The following is a 26,659-nucleotide window of genomic DNA, read 5'->3' as shown; positions in this document are numbered from 1 at the left end:
AGCATCATTTATAATAAGATTGTGTCTCAGAACCACAAGTCTAAAGTCAATGGAAATTCATGTCCTCACAGTATAAAATTGAGTGAAAATGTAATGAGACAAGTCTCCGCTATATAGGTGAAAGATTTAAGGAATTAATCTTGAGGGTCAGAGAAGGAAAAAAAAAAAAAAAAACCACAAAATAAGCACTTTCAGTAACATTGCCAGAGGCAGAAAATTAACATCTTGAATGGTTTCAATAATAAAAACAATTTTAAAACAATTGTAGACATGACACTGACCTGGGGAGCGTTTACCGGAGAAGAATTCATTCTTCTTATTGCTCTTCTCAGCATTTTCCGTGACAGGAAAAAAGACTGGAATTCTTGCTGAAATTTTACATCAAGAAGCCAAAAATATAAAGCTAGAATTAATACAGTTCTATTATGGACAATGCAAAACCATATAAAAAGATGCAGAAAAGCACTATGAAAGCAAAAATCATGTCAACATTCCTACAGACAGGAGAGCATGGAAAAAAATGTATTTAAAATGGGGAAAGAAAGTGACTATGAACCTTATTATCACACTCAGAAATATGGGCTCTAAAAATGCATGGAGAAAGAAGAGCATATTAAGATGGTTATAAAATAACAAAGGTCATCCCCTCAAGTAGCACTGCAAATCATAATTAGAAGATAAGTACATATAGAACAATCAGAGAAAAATTATTCATGAGAACACAGGAAATCAGGAATTTTACATAAGGAATAGATGAATCGAAGAAACCAGACTGTCCAACAGCCAAAACTGGCAAACTACCATTTCTAGATAGAAGGAAGTAAATTAGTACCCCTAATTTTACCCACCAGTTTAAAAAAAAAAATCATAAATTAAAAGCCCCGTGATATGAAAATCCCAGTAGAAATGGAGATGTCATGAGACAAAACAAATGTCAATAGATTATGTGATAAACTCCTGAAGGAAACAGGAAGAAATGGATCACATGTTAGAGGCCAACAGTACAGTGCAGAGAAAAAGTGAACATCATTAGCAGGAAATCTATAAAAAGAGAATGATGCATGTGCTCTCCAGTCTTATTTAATTCAGAGTTATTAGAGGTAACCAGAGAAATTTGAATAAGAAAAAAGAATTAAGAGGAAACAGGTAGAAATGACTTTTTTTTTTGTTTGTTTGTTTGTTTGTTTGTTTTTGTTTTTCAAGACAGGGTTTCTCTGTGTAGCTTTGCACCTTTCCTGGAACTCACTTGGTAGCCCAGGCTGGCCAAGAACTCACAGAGATCCGCCTGCCTCTGCCTCCCGAGTGCTGGGATTAAAGGTGTGCGCCACCACTGCCCAGCTAGAAATGACTTTTTAATGATGATGATTAAATGATTATTTTAATTAATGATAATGATTAAAAGGCTTTTATGATGATGTGATCACACAAAAAAGCTTGCCACAGACACCACAGGAAAATCTTAAATTTGCTAGGTGCTTTGTGTATTATTGAACAGTATAAAAGTAACATACAAAATCACTACATTTTCTCTAATAATGATGACAATTTGAAAAATTTAGAAATTTAAGACACTCATGTTGCTTCCAAAATATTCCACAATATTAGGAAAAATGCTAAGTAATGATGAATTCACTTCTATGAAGAAATTTATAAGACATTTAGAAAGAAAAATAATATTAAAGAAATGGACTTCCTTGGACACTGATTGATGAATGAAATCATGTATATGGGTTGTGATAGGGTTTTTACTGTGGTGACCAATAGCCAGTTTGGAGAGGAGAGAGTTAATTTGGGCCACACTTCCATATCACAGTTCATCATTGAAGGAAGCCAGGATAGGAACTCAAAAGAGACAGTAACCTGGAGGCAAGGGCTGATGCAGAAGCCATGGAGAAGTCCTGCTTACTGCCTTGCTTGCCATAGCTTGCTCAGCCTGCTTTCTTACAAAATCCAGGACCACTAGCCCACTACCCCACAATGGGTTAGGTCCTCACCCATCAATCAATACTCAAAAAAATATCCAACAACCAGATTTATGGAGGCATTTTCTCTGATAACTTGTGACAAGTTGACAAAAAAATCAACCTGCATATGGTTATATCACGAACAGCAACCAGCAGAATTGATGCAATCCCATAAGTAAATACTGATATTTTCCACAAAAGGAGATGTGGAAACTGTCACATGGACACAAGGAAATCACAAATATCAAAATTATCCCTAAGAAAGAGTATTACTTTCATCATAAGACCTGATCATATATCGTTAGACAGAGGCATAAGAAAAAGGCAGTATAGTCTGTGGGAGCCTTTAATTTTCTCAGAAGGACAAAATCTAGAACCACCTGAAGATATTAGTAGGGGAATCACCTGTGATTAGCTCTAAGGGAAAACAAACCTCTTAAGACAGCAAAACTTCTCTAGCTCTTTCTTTCAAGCTTGAAAAATCCTCCCTGCAATGCAGGAGGCAGGGACAAGTTCCTAAAAAAACGTTTTCTAAGCTCTGTCTCTTCAAGCTAGTAAAAGACAGTGGGTCAGAGTACCCTGAGGGAAATGCTTGGGAGAGAGTGGGTAAAGAGCCACAGAGAGCCCAATAGGGCAGGAAACTGTTTACTTGGAAAAGCCAAAAAGCCCAGCTTTTCAGTTACAGCTGAGCTGAGGCATCAAGCGTTTTGTTTGAGTGTTTCAGAATGGAAAGGTGCTCCTAATTGCCCTAATGCAAAGATCCCCTGAAGCAATGCAAACTCTGTTAAGGATTGTATCCTAGCTTCTAACCAACAACTGAGAAGCAACTACTAGCCAGTACCTCTGAGTTCGAGTGCATCCCGGGGATACTAGGGTTCCTGCAGTTGTGAACAACTTCCTGGAACGCAGAGCTGAAGCAGGAAGGTGCAGGACAGGGGGGGGGGGGGAACGACTGCTAATGAACAAACAAAGCTAAAGCCGGCGGGAACAGCACGGTAACCTACTTTTCTGCAAGTCCTGGGTTCTTAGGTGAGGCTATGCAATATCCACAGCTACAAAAAGAAGTCTGAGAAAAGGACCTTTCTAGGAAAGCGGTAAAGCTGTGATACCTCAGTAAACCCCCCCACACTCTATCCCCTACAAAGAGAAGCTTAAACCAGGATTCCTAAGTGTAGATAAGAACTTAGACCCCCTTTCCCCAGGTGGCTGTATCTGCTACAGGGACTTTGGAAAACACAGTCAGGATATTCGACCAAAAAACTAAAAAGGGAGGCGGGTTAAAATAAATTATATGGTCTGTGCCTTTAAGAACTAGCCTCACAAAGAAAGGGGAGTGCTCCTTCCAACCTCCCTGCTGTGAGTGAGAGATTTGGAAGAGCCTCCCTGGAGGCTTGTAAACTTAGAAAACACCTTACTTTTGCATTCTGTACCTAAAGTCTCCAGTGGCGGCTTTGGGGATGCGATCTAGGCACAACAAGACCCTCACTCTATTGTCTCAAAAAGGGGGCCTTAGACAAAAATATCTCAATATAGATAGACCCAGGCCAGTTTCAAGTCCCCAGAAATGATGGTGCCAGCCCCAGGAACAACAAAAGAACAGAGTCAGGATGTCTGATGGTAACCAATTAACCACGAGATGCCCCTCTCCAGAGATAACATGACCAGACCTGGAGATGAGTTGTAAAACTCCTGACAGGGCAATAAAAACTAACTTCCCCAAGAAAGAGTAATTCTTCTCTGCCTCACTTGAGATGGCTTGAGTTGAGTTCACTGTCATGACTTGTAACAGATAAACCTTGCTTTTGCATTCTGGTATGCTCGTCCTTGGTGGTCTCTCTGGGGGTTACGATCTGGGCACAACAAAGCTAAACTGTGCCTGCAGTTGGGCTGCCGAGTCAGGAACACTGTCTGGGGAAAGAGCAGCCAGGGCAGAATGGAGAACTAACAAGGAGTGAAGTTCTTTTCTATCAGAGAAATCATCTTTCTGAAAAAAGCTTTGTTTCAGCTGACTCCTGGGATGAGGGAATGTAGCCCTAAGGGGTGACTGCCTCTGGCATAAGCTCTGTTCTTTAGTGCACAGACAAATAAATGCAACCCACTGGGGGACTGGGCCAGGTGAAGACCTGGTGAGGGAAGTACACCTGTCCTAATACAAACTTAGAGATGACAAAACCCTCCCTTGTTAGAAAAGCAGAAGCTTGACTTTTCAGTTTGTATGCAAACCACACAGACCCTGAAAATAGAGATGGACTAAAGCCCCCTACCTTCAGAAGCAGAAAAGCTGCCACTGTGGCATTGGGAACTATTTCTGGGGCAGAGGAGATAAACTGACCCAAACTGGAAACTGTCAGGGAGAAAGACTCTCAGAAGAATCAGAGAAGGGATAGATTCCTCTCCAGAAAGCTGCTAGAGTTTTGAGGCAGATTCAGGGAAAAGAAGCCCCTATCTCCACAGGCAGCTAGTAGAGGAACAAAGCCACAGCCTGCATATCTGAAGCTCTGCATCTGGGGAGGGGTAGGAACAAGCAAAATGAAATAAAGATCTCAGTGGGAGAAAATCTTTCTGAAGGAGCTACGGAAAAGCTCTGTTGTAAATGCTTTTTGTTTTTCACTGACTGGCTAAGGCAAACACAAGCCCTAGAGAAAAGTTGCTATCAGAAAGGCCCACTTCAAATGCACACTAGCAAGACAGGTGTGATTCTTATTTGGGGCCAGTGTCTAATGAAGGAGAGACACCTGTTAAAGCCAGCTGAGGAGAGAACAGAAATCTCCCAATGTCCCGTAATTGAAAACATAATACGCTTGGTTCAAACCTCCTGGGTGAAAACTTTTGGAAGTGAAAGAATTAAACATGAGAAAGAGGAACGAGTAGCAGTCTCAGGTCCCCAAACCAGGTCCCCAAATCGTTAGCCTCAGGAGAAATATTCTTGTCATATTTCTTGTGGCATCAGCAGAATAACCTTGTGACATTGTCTGAGTCTAGCAGAACATCCTGTGGCTATTCTAGAAAAAAAAAAAAGCAGCCCCCATGGAAAGTCCTCATAGCTGTACTACCCCTCCCCGGTACTGATTTTTAAACTAGCCAATTATGTATTGCCCCAAATGCTATGCTAATATTATGGTTTTTGCCTTTAAAAGATGCCTGCAATTATTGTTCGGGGCTCCTCTTACTGAATTGTGTGTGTGGGGGGGTCCGTTTGCGCAAACAATTAAAATAAAACCTCATGTGATTGCATCAACTGGTCTGGAATCCAGGTTTCTGGGGCGCTCACCTGAGAGGATAGTGCCCTAAGTCTGGGGTCTATCAAAAGCAAGCCCAATAAAAGACAGCAGAAATCTCCCAATCTCTTGTAGTTGAAAACATAAAACACTTGGTTCAAATCTCCTGTGCTGAAAGCAGAAACTTGACTTTTCAATAGGAAAGCAAGACCGGTAAAAGAGAACTGGAAGTTGACTTTCAGACCCGAAAAGAACTATGGAAAATGAAGTCCATAAGGTAGCTTGCAACAAAGGACTGATATAAGAGAAATGCATTCTGGGAAAGGTAGTTTTTCCACTCAAGATGGCAAAATTGCCCTGAAAGACTTTCGTCAGCTTGAAAATACGTCCATAGTAAACTTAAAGTACAGTTTTTAAAAGAAAAAGGAAAATCATCTCAGTTTGTTGAATGTCAGTTCCAATGAAGAATTGAATGGATACAGAACTCAGAGATTTGCCATTTTGAGCACCTTTGTGAAAATACCTTATTTTCCCTAATAAATGTGCAAAATTTTTTGCTAGGAGCTTTACAGTAGCTCAATGGGAATTTCACTCTCATCCTGAAGTGATGAATTTGGGCAAAGGGACAGCCTCTAACTAGAAACCGTCTGTCACCAAGCCATTTTAAAATCCTTCATACAAGGGAAAGCAGCAGTACATAAACTGAACATTGTCTTAGATATGAAGAAACGGGAAAATAAAAAAGTTCTTTGCCTTTTGAACAAACAAACCTGCAATGAATGGTTCCTTTGCAAATCTAGTAAGGAGACAAGGAATCAGGCGTTCAGAAAGAAATGACAGCTTTATAGATGGGAAACAAACTTCAGAAAAATCTGTCTTAAAAAATAGAGTTGTTTCACCTGAAAGTTCCTTATAAGAAATCAATGCTAAACATCACAGCTGCTAACAACAATAACATCAGGGGTTAAAGCTAATGAAGTGAAAATACTAAATCATGAAAATTCTTTTCCTCTAAGTAAGCTAATGAAGGATACGTTTCATGAAAGAACACCTATGTTCGTGACTCCTTTGAATAGTAGCAGTTTTGGTGAAAATATTGGGCTAATAAAAATATATCAGAAACATCAGCATTGTTAAAGAAATCATGGCAAATACAGCTTTAAAAAATTAAGAAGGAGGAAAATTGTATCAGAGATTGGTGATGAGTGTAAAAAACAACTAAATCAATTTTCCTGGTATTAAGGTTCCATCTTGCAGTCTGGGCATACTAAGAGTGTAAAGAGGCTACCAGACTGCTGAGGAATTTGAGACAATTGTAACTAAGTTTCAGCAATGTTTTTAGACCTGATGAAAGCTGCAGTTCTGGAACCTCACTCCAATTTAGACAACTATTTTCTCCTGTTGGAAAATTGTCTATTGAAGCAGAAGCTTCCTTACAAGGTTTTTCTCTTTTCTTTCTTTTTGGGTCTGTTCTAAACGGAGATAGCTCTTAAAAGAGTTTTTGTGCCGGGCGGTGGTGGCGCACGCCTTTAATCCCAGCACTCGGGAGGCAGAGGCAGGCGGATCTTTGTGAGTTCGAGGCCAGCCTGGGCTACCAAGTGAGTTCCAGGAAAGGCGCAAAGCTACACAGAGAAACCCTGTCTCGAAAAAACCAAAAAAAAAAAAAAAAAAAGAGTTTTTGTAATGGATCTGAAATGCATAGCAACAGAAGTCACTAAGTTCCAGAGTTAACAGACAGCTATTAAAGAATTACTCTTGTTTCAATCTATCTAGAACTTTTAGAATATCAAAGTTGACAATAAGCTCTGAATGTTAGAAATGATGTATGTACTTCCTGTCTAGTTAAGAGAATCTTTCTAATAGAGACAGTGATGATAATTAAGAGTAAGAAGTAGAAAATTATTCTATCTTGTTAGAAAATGTTAAATCTCTTCTAAGTGTTAAGAAATCTTTAGGTGTTTGCTAAGTTAGATATATGCTAAGAAAATAAAGATCTAAGTTAAAATAAGAAGTAAGAATATAAGCTTGTAAGAAGTATCTAAGGTAGTCCTAAGACATGTAGTAATAAACTTGTAAGAAGTAAAGATGCTAATTATAAATGTAAGTCTAAAGAAGAATATAAGATGGATATAAGAAGTAAATAAGTATATTTGCTAAGGTAGTCTTATAGAGTTTCCTTAATGATATAAGTAAATAAAAAGTATAAATAAGTATATGTCATATGTGAGTTTGTGAAAAAGTATAAATGTTGAATGTGAGTCTATGTTTAATGTATATGACGAAGGAACATGAGACACAGAAAGCAGTGTCCTAGCAGACTGAAAAGCGGGCAGCCTGAGCGGTTTTCAACAGCTCCAGAAGCTAAGAAGCTAAGGATGGCAGACGCCAGAACCAGTACAAGGCATTGTAGCTGAGATCCATGAAAAATCAACGCAACACAGAAAAACCCGAGCTAACAGCAAAAACAGTGTAGTTTAAACAAAAAAATCTCCAGCTTGAGAATGAAAGTTGCAGAGATGCTTGTTTGAACTAAAATTGGTAACTGCAAAAAGTTTGGTTGTAAAATGTCTCTTCATATTTGAAAGTGAAAGTCTGATACCAGAATTTACTTTTTTTGAACTTTTTGAACTTAAAAAAAATGAGATAAAACGAAAGAAAGGTTTTGGTTTTGGATTTTTTTCATATTTGGAAGGCTAGTACCAGAATTTATTATTTGAATTTTGGGACTTAAGAAATAAAATAAACAATAGTGATTTCATTGCAATGGGACAATTTTGAATTATAGTGATGACCTAAGAACTGTTTTCTGGAATTATTTGTGTTAAAAATGGAACTATTTAAATGAAGAAATTTATTGTTTCTACCTGGGCTCAACATACAGTTTTGTGTATGCATATATGCTGGTGACTCATGAATTGATCTGTGTTAAAAATGGAATTGTTTTATGGAACTGTTTATGTAAAAATGGAATTACTTATGGAACTGGTTTTGTGTTACAAATTTGAACTGTTTAAATGGAAAAGTTTGGGTTTTCTAACGAGGCTTGAGATTTTGTTTAAAAAAATTTTATACAGAAAAGGGAGAAATACTCCTTAGTCTATTTAATTAAAGAAATATTTTGTTATTTGAGTGAATTAATGTTATGTTTTGTTAGTAAGGAATGCAAATGGGTATACTAAGAGATTACTTTAAAGTATAAAGAGTTTTATTAAGAAACTGCTTGTGAATGTTTTGCTAAAAGTTTTCAAAGTGTTAATGGTTAGATTGAGAATACTGTTTTTAAATATGGGTTTGCAGGAATAGTGTAAATTTGGGTTTTTCTAACTAGGTTAGAGATTTTGTTTAAAAAGTTTATAAAGAAAAAGAGGAATTATGAGTGATTTAAGGTTGAATATGTTTGCAGAAATTATGTTAACCTACTGATATTAATGCACCCTGGTTTTGTGAAGTTAAGGAAATATTTGTTTGACATAAAAACATCAGAAGTTTTTCCTAACAGCAAGTTAATTCAAATGGTTCTGTTAAAGTTGTAAGACTGAGAAAAGTGCAACTATATATAGCACCATATACATTAATTCAAATGGTTCTGCTAAAGGTTTGCTTTGAGATGTAAGATGGAGAGAATTGTAACTATGTACAGCAATACTTATGTTAACCTGTTACTGGTAATGATGAAATAAGGGATTCTTTAAGTTTGCAATTGCATTAAGAGTTTTTCGTTTAGAAAGGGCTGGATGCAGCTAAAGACTTCGGTAGTCACCTTGGACCCAATCCAAAAAAGAAATCCCATCTTTATCATCCTCTACTCCCATACTGGGAGGTATAACAGCTATGGAGATTGCTGTAAGCTATTAATGATGAGCTATTTTTTATATATTAAGAAAGGGGGACCTGTGGGAGCCCGTTTTCAGGTTCGTCATGGCTTTACCCAGCAAGTTTTCATAGAGAGAATGATTAGGACTAGGGGCCTAAGTGCAGGTGTCTGAGATGGTCTGCACTTGACTGTGCTGGGGGGGGGGGTCTTTTGCTCCACCCCTTGGCATTTCTATAAATACCTTAGGGCAGACACAGTCAAGCCTCATTGGAATAGGCTCCAGGCCCTCTTGAGGCTATCCTGTATTTTCTATCTGTTTATCTCCACAATCTAAATCCTTCTATGTAATATTTCCTGCTGCTTGCACTCAAGAAAACTCTGGGGAACTGTGGGGTTGGTGGGTAAACACCCCGCAATGGTCCTACATATAAAAAACACGCAGAAAACTGAACAGAACTTAGAACTCAGAAATAAACACAAAGTAGAAAGGTAAAGTAAGCCAAATACATCAAAAACAAACCCAGGAAGAGAGAGACAGAGCCCTTTGAACATTTGGTGCAGGGAAACTGATTATCCATGTGAAGACAAGTGGTATTAGATCCATATAACTCACCCTACACAAAAATCAATACAAACTAGATCAAGGAACTTCCTAGAAAAATTGAAATGATAAAAGTGCTAGAGGAAAACATGATTACATACTTATTTAGGAATAAGCAAACACACTCTGAAAAAGACTTCAGAGCACAGAAAATAACCAGGAAAAAAAATGACAAGGGGATTACATCAAGTGGAAAGCTATGCATATTAGAAAAGTACACAAAGACTGAATGGTAAACTAAGAAAATGAAATAAATACTTAGGCATTTTTCACACAAAGGCCTAACATACATTGGATGAAGTGATGACTATCTATTTAAAGGACCTTGGGATGGGAACAAGAACTTTCAATGGAGGTAGGAACAGAAAAAATATTTACCATGTGTATCATACAGTCTTGTAGAACAGACACATCTTCTATCTGCCAAACCATGCTTTTTTTCAAAAATGATAAACTTGTCATCTAAGAAAGCTTTAAATTTGTTCACTGAGGTAAATGTATCTTTCCAATTTATTCCTCTTTTCAATATGGACTTGTTTTCTAAGTTGCATCCACACCTTTGTGTGAGAATACTGTTCTCTGGAAATCCACATGATGCATGCATAGGTAGAAAATTACAATTGAGGACATGCACTTCTTTAAATGGAATATCTATGCCCTAAATGTTCTAAGCCAGTGTTTCTCAAACTTCCTAATGATGTGGGGCTTTTTAAATAGTTCCCCTCTGTCTGCAACAGGACTCCTGGAGATTGGCCGAGCACTTGTGGATCTCTAATCTGCTTCCATCTGTTCCTGGATGAAGACACCCTCATGACAACAGTTATGAGATAGTTATCAATCTGACTTCAGGAGAAGGCCAGTTCTGGCACCCCCTCCACTACTGCTAGGAATCTTAGCTAGGGTCATCCTTCTGGACTCCTTGGAGTTTCCCTGGAACCAGGTTTCTCCCTGATCCCAACTAGGGAGTCTGCATGGGACCTACCTAAGTCCTCTGCATGTCTGTGACATTTGTGTCGTTTGTCAACACCAGGGTTGACAGGCAAAAATCCATAATTATTACATATGTAATCTTAAAGAAAACATGTGCCTTGTTGCCGTCTTACCTGCTGTGCCCCATTGGGATGGAGACAGTCACATGGCTGGAAGCCATCTATGCTAAGGTTGAAAACAATGAATATTACCATGACTTCACTGCCATATAATTAAAAGTAACCACACATCTGTGAGGTGGAGGTGCACGCCTTTAACCCCAGCACTCAGGAGGCAGAGGAAGATGGATCTCTGTGAGTTTAAGGCCAGCCTGGTCTACAGAGTGAGTTTCAAGATGGCTGGGACTATTACACAGAGAAACCCTGTCTTTAAGTAAAGCCAGAAAATTTAAAAAGCATATAGCATAAGCCAACCAGGAAAAAACAACTCCTCCTAGCTATGAAGCCCAAACCAGATGATTCTTCCACTATTTTTGATCAGGCTAAGAAGCTTCCCTCTTCTTGGCCTCAACCCACAGTCCCTTCTTTCCTGCTCCTGCCTCTTTGCTCTCCCTTTCTCCCTCCTCACTGACAGGCTGCCCAAATCCACCCTCTTAGGCACCTACTTTCAGCCCACTGGAAGCCATTAGTCACCTGGCTCTGCTATGGGACACTTTTATATCCCCCTGCCTGGCCTAAACTGACCAGTTCTCCCTTTGTGGGAGGTTGCCTGGGGGATGGCTTGGTGAGAGTACTTATCCACTTCTCATTATGCAAACTCTATTAAATAGAAGACATTGGGGCCCTACACTGCCAATTCTTCCACCTTGAATAAAGAAATACAGTATATGACCCACTCTTACAACCTGATGTTTGTATGATTCTCACCAACAACCTCTTCCTTGAGGACCTAGGCAGGCTTTGGATCAGGATAAGGCACATGCACACAAAATCCAGCAAACTAATGCCACCCACCCAGGCAGAGCTAAGACAGTCCTTGACCAGGACCCTGAATAGCATTACAATACCCCAGGGTGCATCCTTGCTAAGGATCAGTTTATAACTTGACTCCTGGCCAATCTCTGAAAAGCTGCTTTTAAAGCAGTAAATTATGAGAAAATCCTAAAATTCAATCAGGAGAAAAAGAGAAACTAGACTCAATTCCTAGACCCCCTTACAAAGTCCCTCTTACAATATACCAATCTGGATTGTGAGACCCCAGATGGAAAATAACTCCCAAAGTTTCCCTGAATAATAAACTGAAATGTCTGGAGAAAAGACTCCTGACTCTAAAGGTAGAAGAAGTCTTAGCCACAGGCTTCAAGGTATACCTTGGGAGAAGTGAAAAAGGCCGAATACAAAAATACCCGATGCTTGCTAAGGGCTTTCAGTCAGCAGTAGCAGCTGCCTAGGTACCCAAAGCCAGGGAACCTCCAGGTCCCTGTTTCAGCTGTGGTCAGGAGGGTTATTGGCCCTGGGTCTGTTCAAACCCTCACATACCATTCTGACCATGGCCATAATGCCATCAAAAGGGAGGCTGGGCTGATGACTGTCCTTACGTCCTTTGCAATGTAAGGACAACAAGCCAGATCACCCTCCAGCTAATCTCTTAAGTGTGGCCATGGACGACTGAGGGGGCCCAGACTCCCTTGGCCAACCAGTGCTTTCAGAAACATGGAGCTTCGTGTAGTCACAGTATCAGAGCAATCCGTCTCCCTCCTTCAGGGCCACATTTTTGGTCCTGATAGATTTGGGCAACTCACCTCTCCTCTTTTCGCCATTGCTGAATTAGGGGAACAGCCTTACCAGCTATATTTTTAGGGGTATTCCCCTTATCAACTCCATCCTTATGGGACCAACCTGCCCAGTCCCCTTGCTGGGAAAATACCTCCTAGTTAAAGTAGGAACTGCTATTTCTTTTGCTCACTCCATCTGCTTGACCAAAGCCTCCCCAGCCATCTTCCTCCTCCTCTTCAAACCACACAACCGGACACACCCTTTCCCTTACTGGCATCCCAGGTGGATTCCTGAGTATGAGACACCAAAAACTGCTCTAAAGCCAAATATTATTCCTCTCTCAACCAATTACAAAACCCTTTCATTCCCATCTACAGCAAAAGGCAAGATGTAGCCCACCTACCTGATTCTGTTTGTTTTGCAAGTTTTGTCTGTTTTCTGTATGCATATGGGTCTATCTGTTCTGCTGTATCTGTAAGCTTCCTTGTAAAAATGAAGAGTCAAGAAGGAAATCTCTCCAGCACAGTTAAATGTAGGAATGATGCTGGCCACTGCATGTTGTATTTCTGACTGGTCTCCTTGGAGTGTGCAGGCTTCCTGTGTTCTGTGTTTATTGGTTTTGTTTTGGTTTCTCTACCACTGCCAACAGCCAGCCATCACCGCTAATGCTGCTTGGTATAGATGCTTTGATGGTCAGAGTGCAGAATTTATCTTGGGGCTTTCTGGCCACTCGGTTCAGTTTACCAAAGACAGGGCTTAAAACAATACTTGCTTAATCCAGTTATAAAGTTACACCTCCAAACATTCATATACAAGAATATATGTATATGCTGGCCGCAACTCAACTTCTTTTACATAAATCAAAGAAGTTAACCTATAGGTCACCTATTATTATCTTCTTTCCACTGTCCCATGTGCTAACATACAAGGGTCTCCAAATACTACTTCCTTCGAGAATTCTGTCTCTTCAAGTAGCATTGGTAGAGGTGGCCATACTTACCTTCAGCCATGCCAAGCTTCAACATTTCAAGCTAACTCAAGTTGCTGATTTGACTCCCTTAAGGTGTGTATGGATCATCTGTTTCTACTGGCTTCAGCCACACATCACATTTGGTTCCAGATTCTACAGTCTGCCTCATCAGATGCCTATGTCCCCCACCTGATCTAACCATCCATCTCTCCTCACCTACTTGGTAAATGTTCTGTCTCTGGCTCCTGGGGCCTGCTATGCCCTCTGGAGCCCACATCATGGGCAACTCTAGTTATTAAGAAACTTGCTCCTCTCTCTCTTGGAACTAACATCCTTGTTTCCATGCCTCCTGCTCCTCCAAGGAGCTGCCTGCTAAGTTGTACAGCTTTCTTAAGCCATTCCCAGCCTGTGACCTTGTCTTTCCTGTCCCTCAACTCAGTCCTGGAAGTCTCACAGCTTATCTATGTCCTACTGGGCTTTTCTCTTGACTCTCAGTTCCCACTTGGAACATAAAAAAATTCATTTGGGTGGAGTTGGTTTTGTAACCCTGCCTCTCTTCCTCCATGGATTCAGATTTTATTAAAGCCTTGCTCTGTTACTACAAAAAACTTGGCCTCAGTATATACAGTTCAATGGCCAAAATTGACATGCTGGATTTTCTACTTCTGCCAATGCAAAAATGATATGAAAATCTTTTATACCTAAACTTCCTCTCTCCTCCTCTATTTTTTCCTATCTACACGTGCTCTGACATGCAAACACTTAATGCCCAAGAGACTCCTACCTCTAACCAACAGCCCATTCTAATGGTGTCAGGAAATTGCTCTGTATCAGGCTGTCAAAGGCCAAGTGAATGCCCTACGACTCCCTTATCCAACTCTTTCACTGGGGCTTACCTTCTATGCAGATTTTCCTCTGTGACCAAAAGGATGATTACTGGAAAAGGGGGCCAGAAACTTAAAAGAGGTACTACATTGGTCCTGTAAGTGCCATGGAACAAATCTGGACCATACTAATTGCATATCAGCTACTGAATAACACTCTACCTGGCCGCTTTGGAGAGTATGGGTTTTGTATCCCTTCTAGGTCAAACTCACAACAACCATTTATTGCCTCACTCTTTGGGCTACTAGATCCTCTCACCTTGCCTCTCATTAACTGCTCTGAGCCAATTACCACTACCAACCCTTATTTATCTCCCATATCTCTCTTCAGTACTGCAGACTATTTAAATTCCTCAGGGACAAACATTATGGGCACACTAGATGCCCCAGACGGTGATAATACTTTGACTTTGAGCACTGCGACCCAGCCCTTACATCTGAATGTTCACAATGCCTCAGTCCTCTCAGTGGCCCTCAGGTTAACCATTGGCTACCCACTAGGTGGTTTGCGACTTGTACCCTGGAGTTCCTTTTTCTAAAATTAGGAGTAATACCTGGTGAAAAATACTTGCCGACTCCCATTACATGGTTTACAACTACACAACAGGACAAATGAGTGGTTCAGGTCCTACCCTTTCTCACCATCCTGGGAATACCCACTGGCATTGCAACTGGAGTGGCAAGACTGGCTACATTCCCTTGCTATTTTACTATTAGTTTTCATCTCAGTTCATCGAAGAACTTCCTTGAATGACTCAGACCATCCTAACCCTCGAAGGCCTCAGACTCACTGGTCATCATAGTGCCATAAAATTGGCTAGGATTAGATTTACCAACAGCAGAGGTCACCTTTGTCTCTTTCTCAGAGAGCAATGTTGCTTCTATGTCAACCAGTCATGTATAGCAAAAGCTAAGATTCCACAACTCCAGACAGTTCTCCAAAAACATAAGAAACGCCTTGATGCCTTTGGCTAGTGAAAAACTGACAGCCCAAAACGGAATTAAATACTACCCTTCTAATCTCTTTTCCTCTTTTTCTTATTCCTACTAGTCACCCCTGCCTTATAAACTTCTTGCCTATATTTCTTCAACAAAAGATCCAAAAGATTTCTAAAAAGACTTTTAATAAGTTGCTATTACAGGATTACCAGCCCCTAGCTATGGAGCCAGAGGCTTACATCCTCCTGTTAAAGGTCAAAATTGTCTGAAGGCATTCGATACCCCTATTAAGCAGGAAGTAGTCTAATGATATGTCACAAACCTTTGACAACCCTGATTGTCAGTATTAAACAAACAAAAAAGGGAGTATGCTATTGGCCAGGCCCCACCACTGAGGACCCCCAATCACCAGGGTACACACAAAGAACACTCTAACTGCCCTAACAGCCCCTCCAGATACAGGCAGCCAAGCTCTCTGCCCTACAAGGGAGAAAGAAAGCCCAAGCTATAGAGCTGAAAACACACCAAACCCCACGTTGGAAAACTCCAGGCCCAGGAAATGCTAGATAAATATTGTCTTCTGCTCAGTTCTCTGATGCTTCCTGCTAGAGCAGAGGCAGACCCACTCTTGGGTTTTTCCCTCTCAAGAAATCTGGTGTGAAGTTTGTTGTACAGTGTAACTTTGTGTTATTACTTGGCTCCCAACTACAAGAATGTTTCCCTTCAGAACTGCAATGCTTGCATTGGGCAAACCCTCCTGATTGGAGCAGACCTGCATCACTTGGAGTAGAGAAACCTTCTCCCTCAGAGATAAAACGTTTGCATTGGGGAAACTTTTCACCTTAGAGCTGTAATACTTGCACTGGGGAAACCTTTCCCTGACAGAACTGTAACACTTCCAATAGGAAAACCTTTCCCCTCAGAGCTCTAACACACATTTCTCCTCTTAGTACTTCACCTTCCACTGTGAGATGGCAGACTCATTCACACAAAGCTCACATACTTGCTGAGTAGTTGTCCCCCGAAATCCTGAGGAGCTGCAATGGAACCTGGAAGAAAACTATTCTCATACATAAAAACTAGTCTGCTGCACTTCCAGCATACCAAGTCTCTGTACAAAGGCAGTTGAGTGAGTTAAAACATTGCCCTCCGCCTGAGAGCAGTCCACAGTCACAGCTCTGTCAACACATCATGAAGTTAAAAACAAAATAAGTGAGTCTTTGAGTTAGCTCAGTTCCTGCACTCTTTAATCCCAGTACTCAGAAGGCAGAGGCAGGCAGATCCCTTTGTGGGACCAGGTTGGTGGACTTGGGGAGATCTGAGCCAGAATCAGTGATGTACTTACTCAACAAAATAAAGTCAAACCAAACACCACCAGGCCAATTTGGTCATGTGTTATGGAAAGAGTGCTTTTCTTGGAACAAGGCAACAAAACACAATTGGAATCAATTTTTGTTATACAACTGAGTGACAAGACTTATTTAACAGATGCTTTCTAATTTTGTCCTAACATACAGTGCATATTATAGCTGTAAAAGCAGTGTGGCCTGATATTCTCTGACAGCATGCATACATACTGTACTTTTCCAGACTCTAGGGTATAATATTAAGCACTACTTATATGAAAACAGATTTCAGAATGCTGTATTTACATCGTAGCTTGCATAACTCCAGATGGAAAATTAACTGGAGAAAATAGTTTGCTTAGTAAAAACTATAAAAATGTTTACATCAATGGCCTTAAGCTTGCTAAAATATACTTCCTGATTCACTAAAACCTGCAGTGGCTCCTTATGTGACTAATATCTAAAAAGCTCTCTGGGAATGCCTAGATGCCATGGGGAAAGGCTACTCTCCTGAATAGGCAAATGGTAAAACAGGAGAGTTAGAAAGAATGGATGAATTTAAATTACATGAGCTTTGGAATTGCCACAATAACAAAGAATATCATGCTTGTAGACAATATATAATGCAAATTCTCTACCAGATCATGCTTCTGTAAATACCCTTGCAATTAATCGATGAATGAAAACATCAGAAAAGTTAACATGATTTAAAATATACCATCAGGATTAATCAATCCAGAGAAGAATATCAGAATCCATGTTCTTATGAGCAGCAGCAGAGTACTGATCACACCACTGGTCATGTCTCCACCTGTTTCCAACACTGCAGCTCCTCTGACCTGAAAAGCTCCAAGGTTGACTGGATGTCTGCTGTGGTTCCCACAACTGCCCAGTTAAAGGGTGACTTTCCCCAGGCTGCCCCATGAATCCCTGCTGCTGTGATATGAATTGTGAGTTCATGTTACCATGACATTCAGGGTTGTGATGTAATTACAGCACGGGCACAGCTGAACTGCTTTCCATATCTGTCACATGGATGTCACTGCACAACTGATTCCATGGCAGCTCTGTCTGCATGCGAAAACCTACACATGATTAACCGAGCTCAAATCCCAGCAGGGGTGGAAGGGCTCATCTCAACACTGCCTGAGATACTATAGGCAACTCTTGGCCTTGGGAGAGACAGTTTTCTTCAGAGATATTGCTCATGCACATACAGACAGCTTGCCATGGATTCAGTACTTCAATAAAAATGTTAATATGGAGATGTGAAGAAACATTTGAGAGTGGGAATTAGAGCTAAGGGATAGTGGGTGAATTTGATATATACAAGAATAAAATTCCAAAACAATAAAACCAATACATATTGCTGACTTGACATTGATTTTTTTCAGTTTGGCCATTTGAAATCACATATCCAGGCTCACACTTACTCTCACACTAGCAGTGACACCTCCATGTTCTTTCCTGCCCTGTTATCTTGAATCCTTATGTAATATCTCTACATCACTTAATTTTTCTCTTCCCTAAGATTTATGTATTTTAATTTCATTTGTATGGGTATTTTCCTTCAGGTAGGTCTGTGAACTTCATGCATGAAGTATTTGCAGTGGCCATTAGAGGGCACTAGATCCGTTGGAAGCTGAGTGAAGTCACCATGCAGGTACATGGAACTGAACCTGGAAACTGCAAGAGCAGCAAGTCTACTGTGCCACCTCTGTAGCATTTAGTTTACTGTTCCTTAATTAGCTCTTATGAATACTTAAATCAATGAACAGTGAGAAAGAATTCATGGAGTACTGAAGACACTTTCTTAGTGTCAGGGTGAGTATCAGCTCATGAAAAACAGTGACAAAGAAGGGGGGTGACAAAGACACACTGAGAAGACACACCCATCCCCCAAGACCCCTTCATGAAAATGGTCTTGGAGAGATCAAGGGATACAAGGAACACTCCTAAACATAGTAAAGACAATTTACAGCAAGCCAACAGCAAACAGCAAATTAAATGGAGAGAAACTCAAAGCGATTCTAATAAAATCAGGAACAAGCCAAGGCTGTCCACCTTTCCCCACATCTATCTCAATATAGTACTGGAAGTTCTAGCTACAGCAATAAGACAACAAAAAGCGATCAAGGGGATACAAACTGGAAAGGAAGAAGTCAAACTTTCGATCCTTACAGATGATATCAAGAGTATACATAAGTGACCCCAAAAACTTCTACCAGGAAACCCTGCAACTGATAAACACCTTCAGTAATTTGGCAGGATACAAGATTAATTAAAAAAAATTAATTAGCCCTCCTATATACAAATGATAAATGGTTCGAGAAAGAAATCAGAGAAACATCACCCTTTACAATAGCCACAAACAATAAAAATACCCTGGGGGTAATTCTAACCAAGCAAGTGAAAGACCTGTACAAGAACTTTGAAGTCTTTGAAGAAAGAAATTGAAGAAGATATCAGAAAATGAAAAGATTTCCATGCTCATGGATAGGTAGGATTAACATAGAAAAAAAAAATGGCAATCTTACCAAAAGCAATCCACAGATTCAATGCAATCCCCATCAAAATACCAACACAATTCTTCACAGACTTAAAAAGAACAATACTCAACTTCAAATGAAAAAACACAAAACCAGGATAGCTAAAAGAAGCCTGTATAATAAATCATCACCATCCCTGACCTCAAGCTCTATTATACAGCTATAGTAATAAAAACAGCTTGGTATTGGCATAAAAACTGACATGTGAGCCGGGTGGTGGTGGTGGTGGTGGTGCACGCCTTTAATCCCAGCACTCAGGAAGCAGAGGCAGGCGGATCTCTGTGAGTTCGAGGCCAGCCTGGGCTACCAAGTGAGTTCCAGGAAAGGTGCAAAGCTACACAGAGAAACTCTGTCTCAAGAAAAAAAAAAAAATCCTGACATGTGGACCAATGGAATCGAATTAAAGACCTTGACATTAATTCACACACCTTTGAACACCTGATTTTTCACAAAGTAGCCAAAACTGTACAACGGAAAAAAGAAAGCATCTTCAACAAGTGGTGCTGGAATAACTGGATGTCAACATATTGAAGATTACAAATAGATCAGTATCTATTGCCATGCATAAACTCAAGTCCAAGTGGATCAAAGACCTCAACATAAATCCAGCTACACTGAACCTGATAGAAGAGAAAGTAGGAAGTAGCCTTGAACATATTGGCAAAGGAGATCACTTCCTAAACATAACACCAGTAGCTCAGACACTGAGAGCAGCAATTAATAAATGGGACCTCCTGAAACTGAGAAGCTTCTGTAAAGTAAAGGACACAGTAAATAAGACAAAACGACAGCCTACAGAATGGGAAAAGATCTTCACCAACCCCATATCTGACAGAGGGCTAATCTCCAAAATACATAAAGAAATCAAGAAACTGGACATCAAAATAACAAACACTGTAATTAAAAAATGGACTACTAAAAAGAGAATTCTCAAAAGAAGGATCTCAAATGGCTGAAAGACATTTAAGGAATGTTCAACATCCTTAGTCATCAGGGAAATGCAAATCAAAATGACTCTGAGATACCATCTTACACCTGTCAGAATGGCTAAGATCAAAAACACTGAAGACAGCTTATGTTGGGGAAGTCGTGAAGCAAGGGAAACACTCCTCCACTGTTGATGTGAGTGCAATCTTGTACAACCTCTTTGGATATCAGTATGGCAATTTCTCAGAAAACTGGTAATCAATCTACCTCAAGACCCATTGATACAACTCTTAGACATTACCAAGGCATGCTCAATCATACCACAAGGACACTTGCTCAATTATGTTCATAGCAGCATTATTTGTAATAGAACTTCGAAACAATCTAGATACCCCTCAGCTAAAGAATGGATAAAGAAAATGTGGCATATATACACAATGGAGTATTACACAGCTGTAAAATACAATGACATCATGATTTGCAGGCAAATGGATGGAACTAGAAAAAAAATCATCCTGAGTGAGGCAACGCAGACTCAGAAAGACAAACATGGCATGTACTCACTCATAAGTGGATATTAGAGGTAAAGCAAAGGATAACCAGACTCTAACCCACAGCTCCAGAGAAGCTAGAATTTCCATCCAGTAACTGATGGAAGCAGATGCAAAGATACCACAGCCAGGCACCAGGCCAAGCTCTGGAAGTTGAAGAGAGGGAAGAGGGATTATATGAGCAAGGGAGGGTCAAGATAATGACAGGGAAATCTACAGAGACAAGTGAACCAAGCTCACAGGACCTCAGAAATTTTAGACCAACAGCTGTGGAACCTGCATGGGACCAAACTAGGCCCTCTGCATATGGGAGACAGTTGTGTAGCTTGGTCTGTTTGAGGAGCCCTTGGCATGGGATCAGGATCTATCCCTGGTGCATGAGCTGGCTTTCTGGAGGCCATTACTTATGGTGGGATGCCTTGCTCAGGCTTAATGTAGGGGGGAGGAGCTTGGTCCTGCCTCAACTTAATATGCCAGGCTTTGCTGACTTCCCACAGGAGCCCTTACCCTTTTGGAGGAGGGGATGGGGGGATGGGGGGGGGAGGCTAGGAGGAGTGGGATCTGTGGTTGGTATGTAAAATTAATTTTAAAAAAATCTTAAATTAAAAAAAAAAAAGACATACTGAGAAGTTTTGGCAGCAATAGGTGCCAGTTGTAAAAGACATTTGTCCATAATTATATGGCTGTGGGCTTACAAGTTAAAGAACAGTCAATCTGAAATAGTACACAGAAAGATACTTAGAAAGGTGGTTTGAAATGATTGAGAGAAAGATGACAATACAGTCAAGGCAATAGACTTATTTCTGTGCACTGACTAAAGTACAGATGAAGCTTTTTTCACCTAATGCAAACTAAAAAAAAAAAAAAAAAAAAAAAAAAAATGAATCCCCAAGTAATAGAACTGAGTTGAAAAGTGAATATTTCGGTATATGTCAATGACATCAGAGTTACCTTATAGAATACTGTGGAAGGTCACATGCAAAGAAATTGAAACTGAAGAAGAAAAGTTCAAGCTCTTAGAAAGAAGTTAACAATTTATCCTTCTAAGTTATAAAACTAGAAAAGGCATTAAACAGTGCTAAGACCAATTTCCTCTAACAGTGTCTGAGGACTGGAAAGATTCAGAATAGAATTCTCCTTTCCTTTAGACAAACCTGATACTAATACCACAAGTAGAATAGTAAATAAAACACAGGCCGGGCGGTGGTGGCGCACGCCTTTAAACCCAGCACTCGGGAGGCAGGCGGATCTCTATGAGTTCGAGGCCAGCCTGGTCTCCAAAGCGAGTTCCAGGAAAGGCACAAAGCAACACAGAGAAACCTTGTCTCAAAAAAAAAAAAAAAAAAAAAAAAAAAAAAAAAAAAAAAAAAAAAACCACAAAGGAAAGGAATGCTAGAAAGTCATCATACAAAGCTATCTTTCCCCCAACACTCAAAGCAGGTGACCCAAACAAATATATGCAAAGGAAAATCACAGACAAGTTTCCAGGATGGACATAAACACAGAGATTGTCTCTAAGTTACATGGAAACAGAATACAAGCTGATTTAATGCCAAGGATGCAAGACAGTTTCAACCTCTATGAATTAATCAATGTAAGACACCAAATGTCTAGAGTGAGTAAGAGGAGAAACTGGATGAAATCAATAGATCCATGAAACGTCTAATGTTAAATATCACATTTGCAAGAATGTGAGAACAAAAGGAATATACCTCCACATTATAAAGACAATGGGACACAATCTTAAACCTGACAATACTAAGAACAGCTGGAATCATTTCACTCTAATCAAGACAGAGAAGGGTATCCTCCACAGTCAACACATTGCATTGGTGGGCATACAGTTCATGGACACAGAAAAATTTAAAGGTATAATATAGGAAGAAAGTAAGAAAATTTATACAAGTAGAACTTAAGATGAGATATCAATGTCTATTTGGAGGTAGAACTTTTGTTGTTTTTTTTTTTTTTTCATGTAACACTGTTTTTGCTTCTATTTAATTCAAGCTGAACAGTAAACAATAAAAAATACTTTTAAAAAGGAGAAAAAACTAACCAAGCACAAGAAAGACAAACTAGAAACTGAATTTACTGAAGGAATGGAGGATGACACTGGAAGGTAGGAAAAAACTGCATGCACATGGAACAGAATGCATTAATTTGAAAATGACAATGTTGAAAGATTTATATGATTAACTCAAAATTCATGACAATCAAGCTAACAATGATTTACTTCACAGGTACAGTCAGGAGACTCCTACAAATTTACATTATTTTATAAATTACAAAATTACAAAGACCCTAAGAGCGCAGAGCAAAGCTTGAGTCATCCCAGCTGTGATTTCAGAAGACACTGCAGACCACAGGAACAAGAGCACCATGGTGGTGGCAGAAGACCAGACACCAAAAGCAATAAGAGCAGAAAATTCAGAACTAATCCAACCTGCTGTGACCAACTGAATTTCTCCAAAAAGCCAAAAATTTATGTTGCACAATAGGCAGCCTCAGGGTTGGGGATTTAGCTCAGTGGCAAAGCACTTGCCTAGCAAGCACAAAGCCTAGGGTTTGGTCCTCAGCTCCAGAAAATAAAATAATTAAAAAAAAAAAAAAAAAAAAAAAAGAATAGGCAGCCTATCAACCAGTATTGTAGGGGAAAGTAAATATACACATATAAAAGAATGAAACTAGGTCCAAATAAATAAATCGGTGAAATTTGCCTATGTGCAATTGAAAATTAGCGTACAAATGGTTAATAACTGAAAGTATGAAGAAACAGCCTACAGAATGGAGAAATTTATTAGCAAACATTTCATAGTAGAGTACATAAATACCCAGAGTTCACTAGGAAGCTTTAAAAAAAAGCTAAGCAAATCATATTATAATCAAGAAATAAACCAAAAAAGTGATAATACACAAAAGCATGACACAGCCGAAATGTAAACAGCACGTGCTCCACACGTTTACTGATGAAGAAAATGTTCTCTCATGTAGACTGAGATCTCTGCCCAGTCAGTATCCACACCCAAGGCGTTAAACAATAACAAATGCTGGAGACAATGGAGGAGGAAGAACACAGATGTGGTGTTAATGGGAATACAAATCACTGAAGCCACCAGGCAAGTCAGTATGCAGCTTCCTGAACAAGCAAAAAATTAAATAGAGAAAACCTAGAGAAGATGCTAATCAAGTTTATAAAGGAATGAAATATACTGCAAACTATCAATGAAATAGAAAGGAACTCAGAAAGAGGAAAAGAAACATAAAAAGAAAAAAAATAACAAAATAGTATGTTTATATTTTCCTTCAGTGATTTCTTGAAATGTATGTCTAACATGCCCCAAAACCAAACATGAAAATAGGATGCAGCTTCAAAGGCAAAAGAGAAGACACCTTAAAATCAAAACATACACTTTCTATGAAAGTACTTATTTCAAATGTAAGGATACAAAGTGCCAAGAGTCAAGGAATTTTATTTAAAGATTTCCTATGAAAAGGATTGGTCATAATTATGTCAGATAACAGAAAAAGATAAATCTATAAATATACAAAACGAATAATATTAACAAATGCCCAAGTGGTTCATTTCCAGAAAGGTATGTCATCAACATGAATGCATTTTATAAAACAGTTTCCAAATACATGAAGCAATCAATAGCAGAATTGTAGGTGGCAAATAAGCAGTGATACAGAGGAGCTTCAATATACACCACTGAGAAACATGACCATGAGCAGCACAGAAAACCAATAATGACTAGCAGGGCTGCAGAGAATCATCCACACAAGAGCAGAAGATACACAGTCTTCGCAGTCTTCAATCAGCACGCTATACTGTGGCTATGTCTTAACAATGGAACAAGGCTTTAAACCTAGTAAAGATCAATTGATGGCGCATGCCTTTAATCCCAGCACTTGGAAGGCAGAAGCACTTGGATATCTGTGAGTTCAAGGCTAGCCTGGTCTACAAAGCGAGTTCCAGGAAAGGCGCAAAGCTACACAGAGAAACCCTGTCTTGGGGGGAAAAAGTGTCTTTCTAGGACTAGTTCACAGAGAAACAGAGAAATCATGTCTTAAAAAAAAAACAAAACAATACAAAAAACAGCGTCTTCCCTAAGAACGCTGAATGCTGCCATCAACAGTAGATAGAAAAGAATACAAAAAAGAAATTATGAATATTTACTCAATGATAGCAGGATCTCATTCAAACATGAGAAAAAATACAAAAGGATCTTCTGTAAAGACTCTAAGTAATTTGTACCAAGAACTTACACCCATTTTTTATATAAATGGAGAAACTCTTCCTAAGATTTACATAATTGTGAGAAACCACAAAGACTTCAAAAATTATGAGAGAAGGATCAAACCCAGAGGTAATTTCAAAATATATAAAAATTGTAGCGACACAAACCATAGACTGTTGAAGACAGACAAGATATCAAAGGGAAGGCAATGCAGATGGAGTTTAATATTTGGCAGAGGTATTAAGCAAATCTTATCAAAATCCTGCTGACATTATTTTAGAAAACTCAGGAATTAACCCTAAAAAACACAGAACCTGAAGGAACAATGAGATGCTCCAAAAACTGTGTGCAGGACAAACCAAGAGGCTTCGACAGTTCTAACTAAACACTACATTAAATTATAGTAATAAAACCACTTCATGTTGGCATGAAAACACAACCAGCAATGAGAAAACAAGAGGGGCAGCACCACTCCCATGCAGAGTCAAATACAATTAGATTTGTCTCTGAGAAGTAATACTTACACACAGCCTTCAACTCCCACAACAGGAAACTCTCGAGGTTATTTTCAGTGGACTTCTCTAGAATCATTTAGAATAAAACAGAATGAAGCAAAACAAATTTCATGTCCTGTTTCTATTGTCACTTGAGCCCTTTCCCATGTCTTCCCCCCTTACTCAATCCTTGTAACATACCTGGATCCTTTGCTATTGATCCTCTCTTCACCATCCAGGGTTCTTTGTTCTGATTCACAGGTGAGCAGGACTCACTGAGCAATGTGAGACTTGCAGAAGGGAAAGAGGTTCTTCAGAAAGCACCTGGAACTTTCCATGGAACAAAAGCGTAAGAAGAAAACACCTGCCAAAGGATAAACATGAAGTAGAGAGAAAATATCACGAAAAATGTCTTTCTCTAAGGATTTACTTTACTCTGAAATGTTGAGACTCATTCACACACAGCTCACACACATGCAGAGTAGTTTTCTCAGGAACCCTGAGCAGGAGCAACAAAGACTGCAAGAAAACTGTTCTCACCCTCAGAATCCAGACAGTTGCAGTTCTCCAACAGATCTCTGCAAAATGCCCTGAGAGCAGGGTCGAGGCATTCCCACTCCTCCTACACTAGGTCCACAATCACAGCACTGAAAGTCCACAAACCCTGAAATAAAAAACAACAGTTTGGCCACTTGTGTATGGGCAGAATGCTTTTCTTCAAAAGAAGAGACATTTTTCTGATACAGGTGAGTGATCATAAATATTATAAAATAATACTGTTTAAAGTGCATTTGCTAACTATAAAATAGTGAGGCCTGATATAATCTCACAGCAGGCATGTTGGGCTTGGCTGAACCTAAGGTGTAACATAAGGACACAGCATATGAAGACACATTTCTGAATGCTGTATTTACATTCTAGACTGCATATATCTCAGATGGAAAATTAGTGGGGAGTAAAAGGTTTGCTTAATGTTTACAACCATATGTATGGCACTCCATAAAATATATTTTCTGTTTAATCGTATCTCACTGGTTCCTCGTGTGATTACTATCTACAAAGTTCTCTGGGGATGCCTAGTCTCTGGGGCGAGGACCACTCTCTTGAATAGGCCTGTGTAAAACAGTGGAGTTCAAGTATGGATGAATTTAAATTCCAGGATCACTGGAAATGTCACAATAGCAAAGAGAACCCTGTTGACAACAACGGCCAATGCAAATTCATATAATAATAAAGTATTATATGACAAAATTCTGGAAACAGTAAGATAAATGAAAATAAATCACGATCAACTGAGTTCAAAGGATCTCAAACTTTACCGACAATGAAAAGATAGCGACAACAGAATACTGAAAGCTGTGTCTGTACAGAAAAGGCGGCCGGCCAGGGTGGGCCGTTAAGAGAACGCGCCACGTGCAACAGGTCTAGGGTGAGGCTTATTCGGGGAGGAGCATGAGCA

The 26,659-nt window shown here is 39.6% G+C and overlaps 2 protein-coding genes across 2 annotated transcripts in view; one reads left to right on the top strand and one right to left on the bottom strand.

Annotated features, from left to right (window-relative positions):
• LOC114683972 (zinc finger protein 420-like) overlaps positions 1-26,659 on the top strand; it is a 593,185-nt gene that overhangs the window by 399,156 nt on the left and 167,370 nt on the right. The gene's annotated exons all lie outside the window — the stretch shown is intronic.
• Positions 1-26,659, bottom strand: part of LOC114683970 (zinc finger protein 271-like) — a 34,057-nt gene that overhangs the window by 7,035 nt on the left and 363 nt on the right. Inside the window, 3 exon segments of the mRNA XM_028858367.2 lie at positions 282-368; positions 25,402-25,564; positions 25,741-25,864. Coding sequence (XP_028714200.2) covers positions 282-335 — 54 coding nt within the window. The 5' untranslated portion in view covers positions 336-368; positions 25,402-25,564; positions 25,741-25,864.

This window comes from Peromyscus leucopus, chromosome 1 (assembly GCF_004664715.2).
Source record: "Peromyscus leucopus breed LL Stock chromosome 1, UCI_PerLeu_2.1, whole genome shotgun sequence".
Classification (NCBI taxonomy): Eukaryota; Metazoa; Chordata; class Mammalia; order Rodentia; family Cricetidae; genus Peromyscus; species Peromyscus leucopus.
The sequence above is the reverse complement of the archived record's forward strand: the minus strand, read 5'-3'. Positions and strand labels throughout refer to the sequence as shown.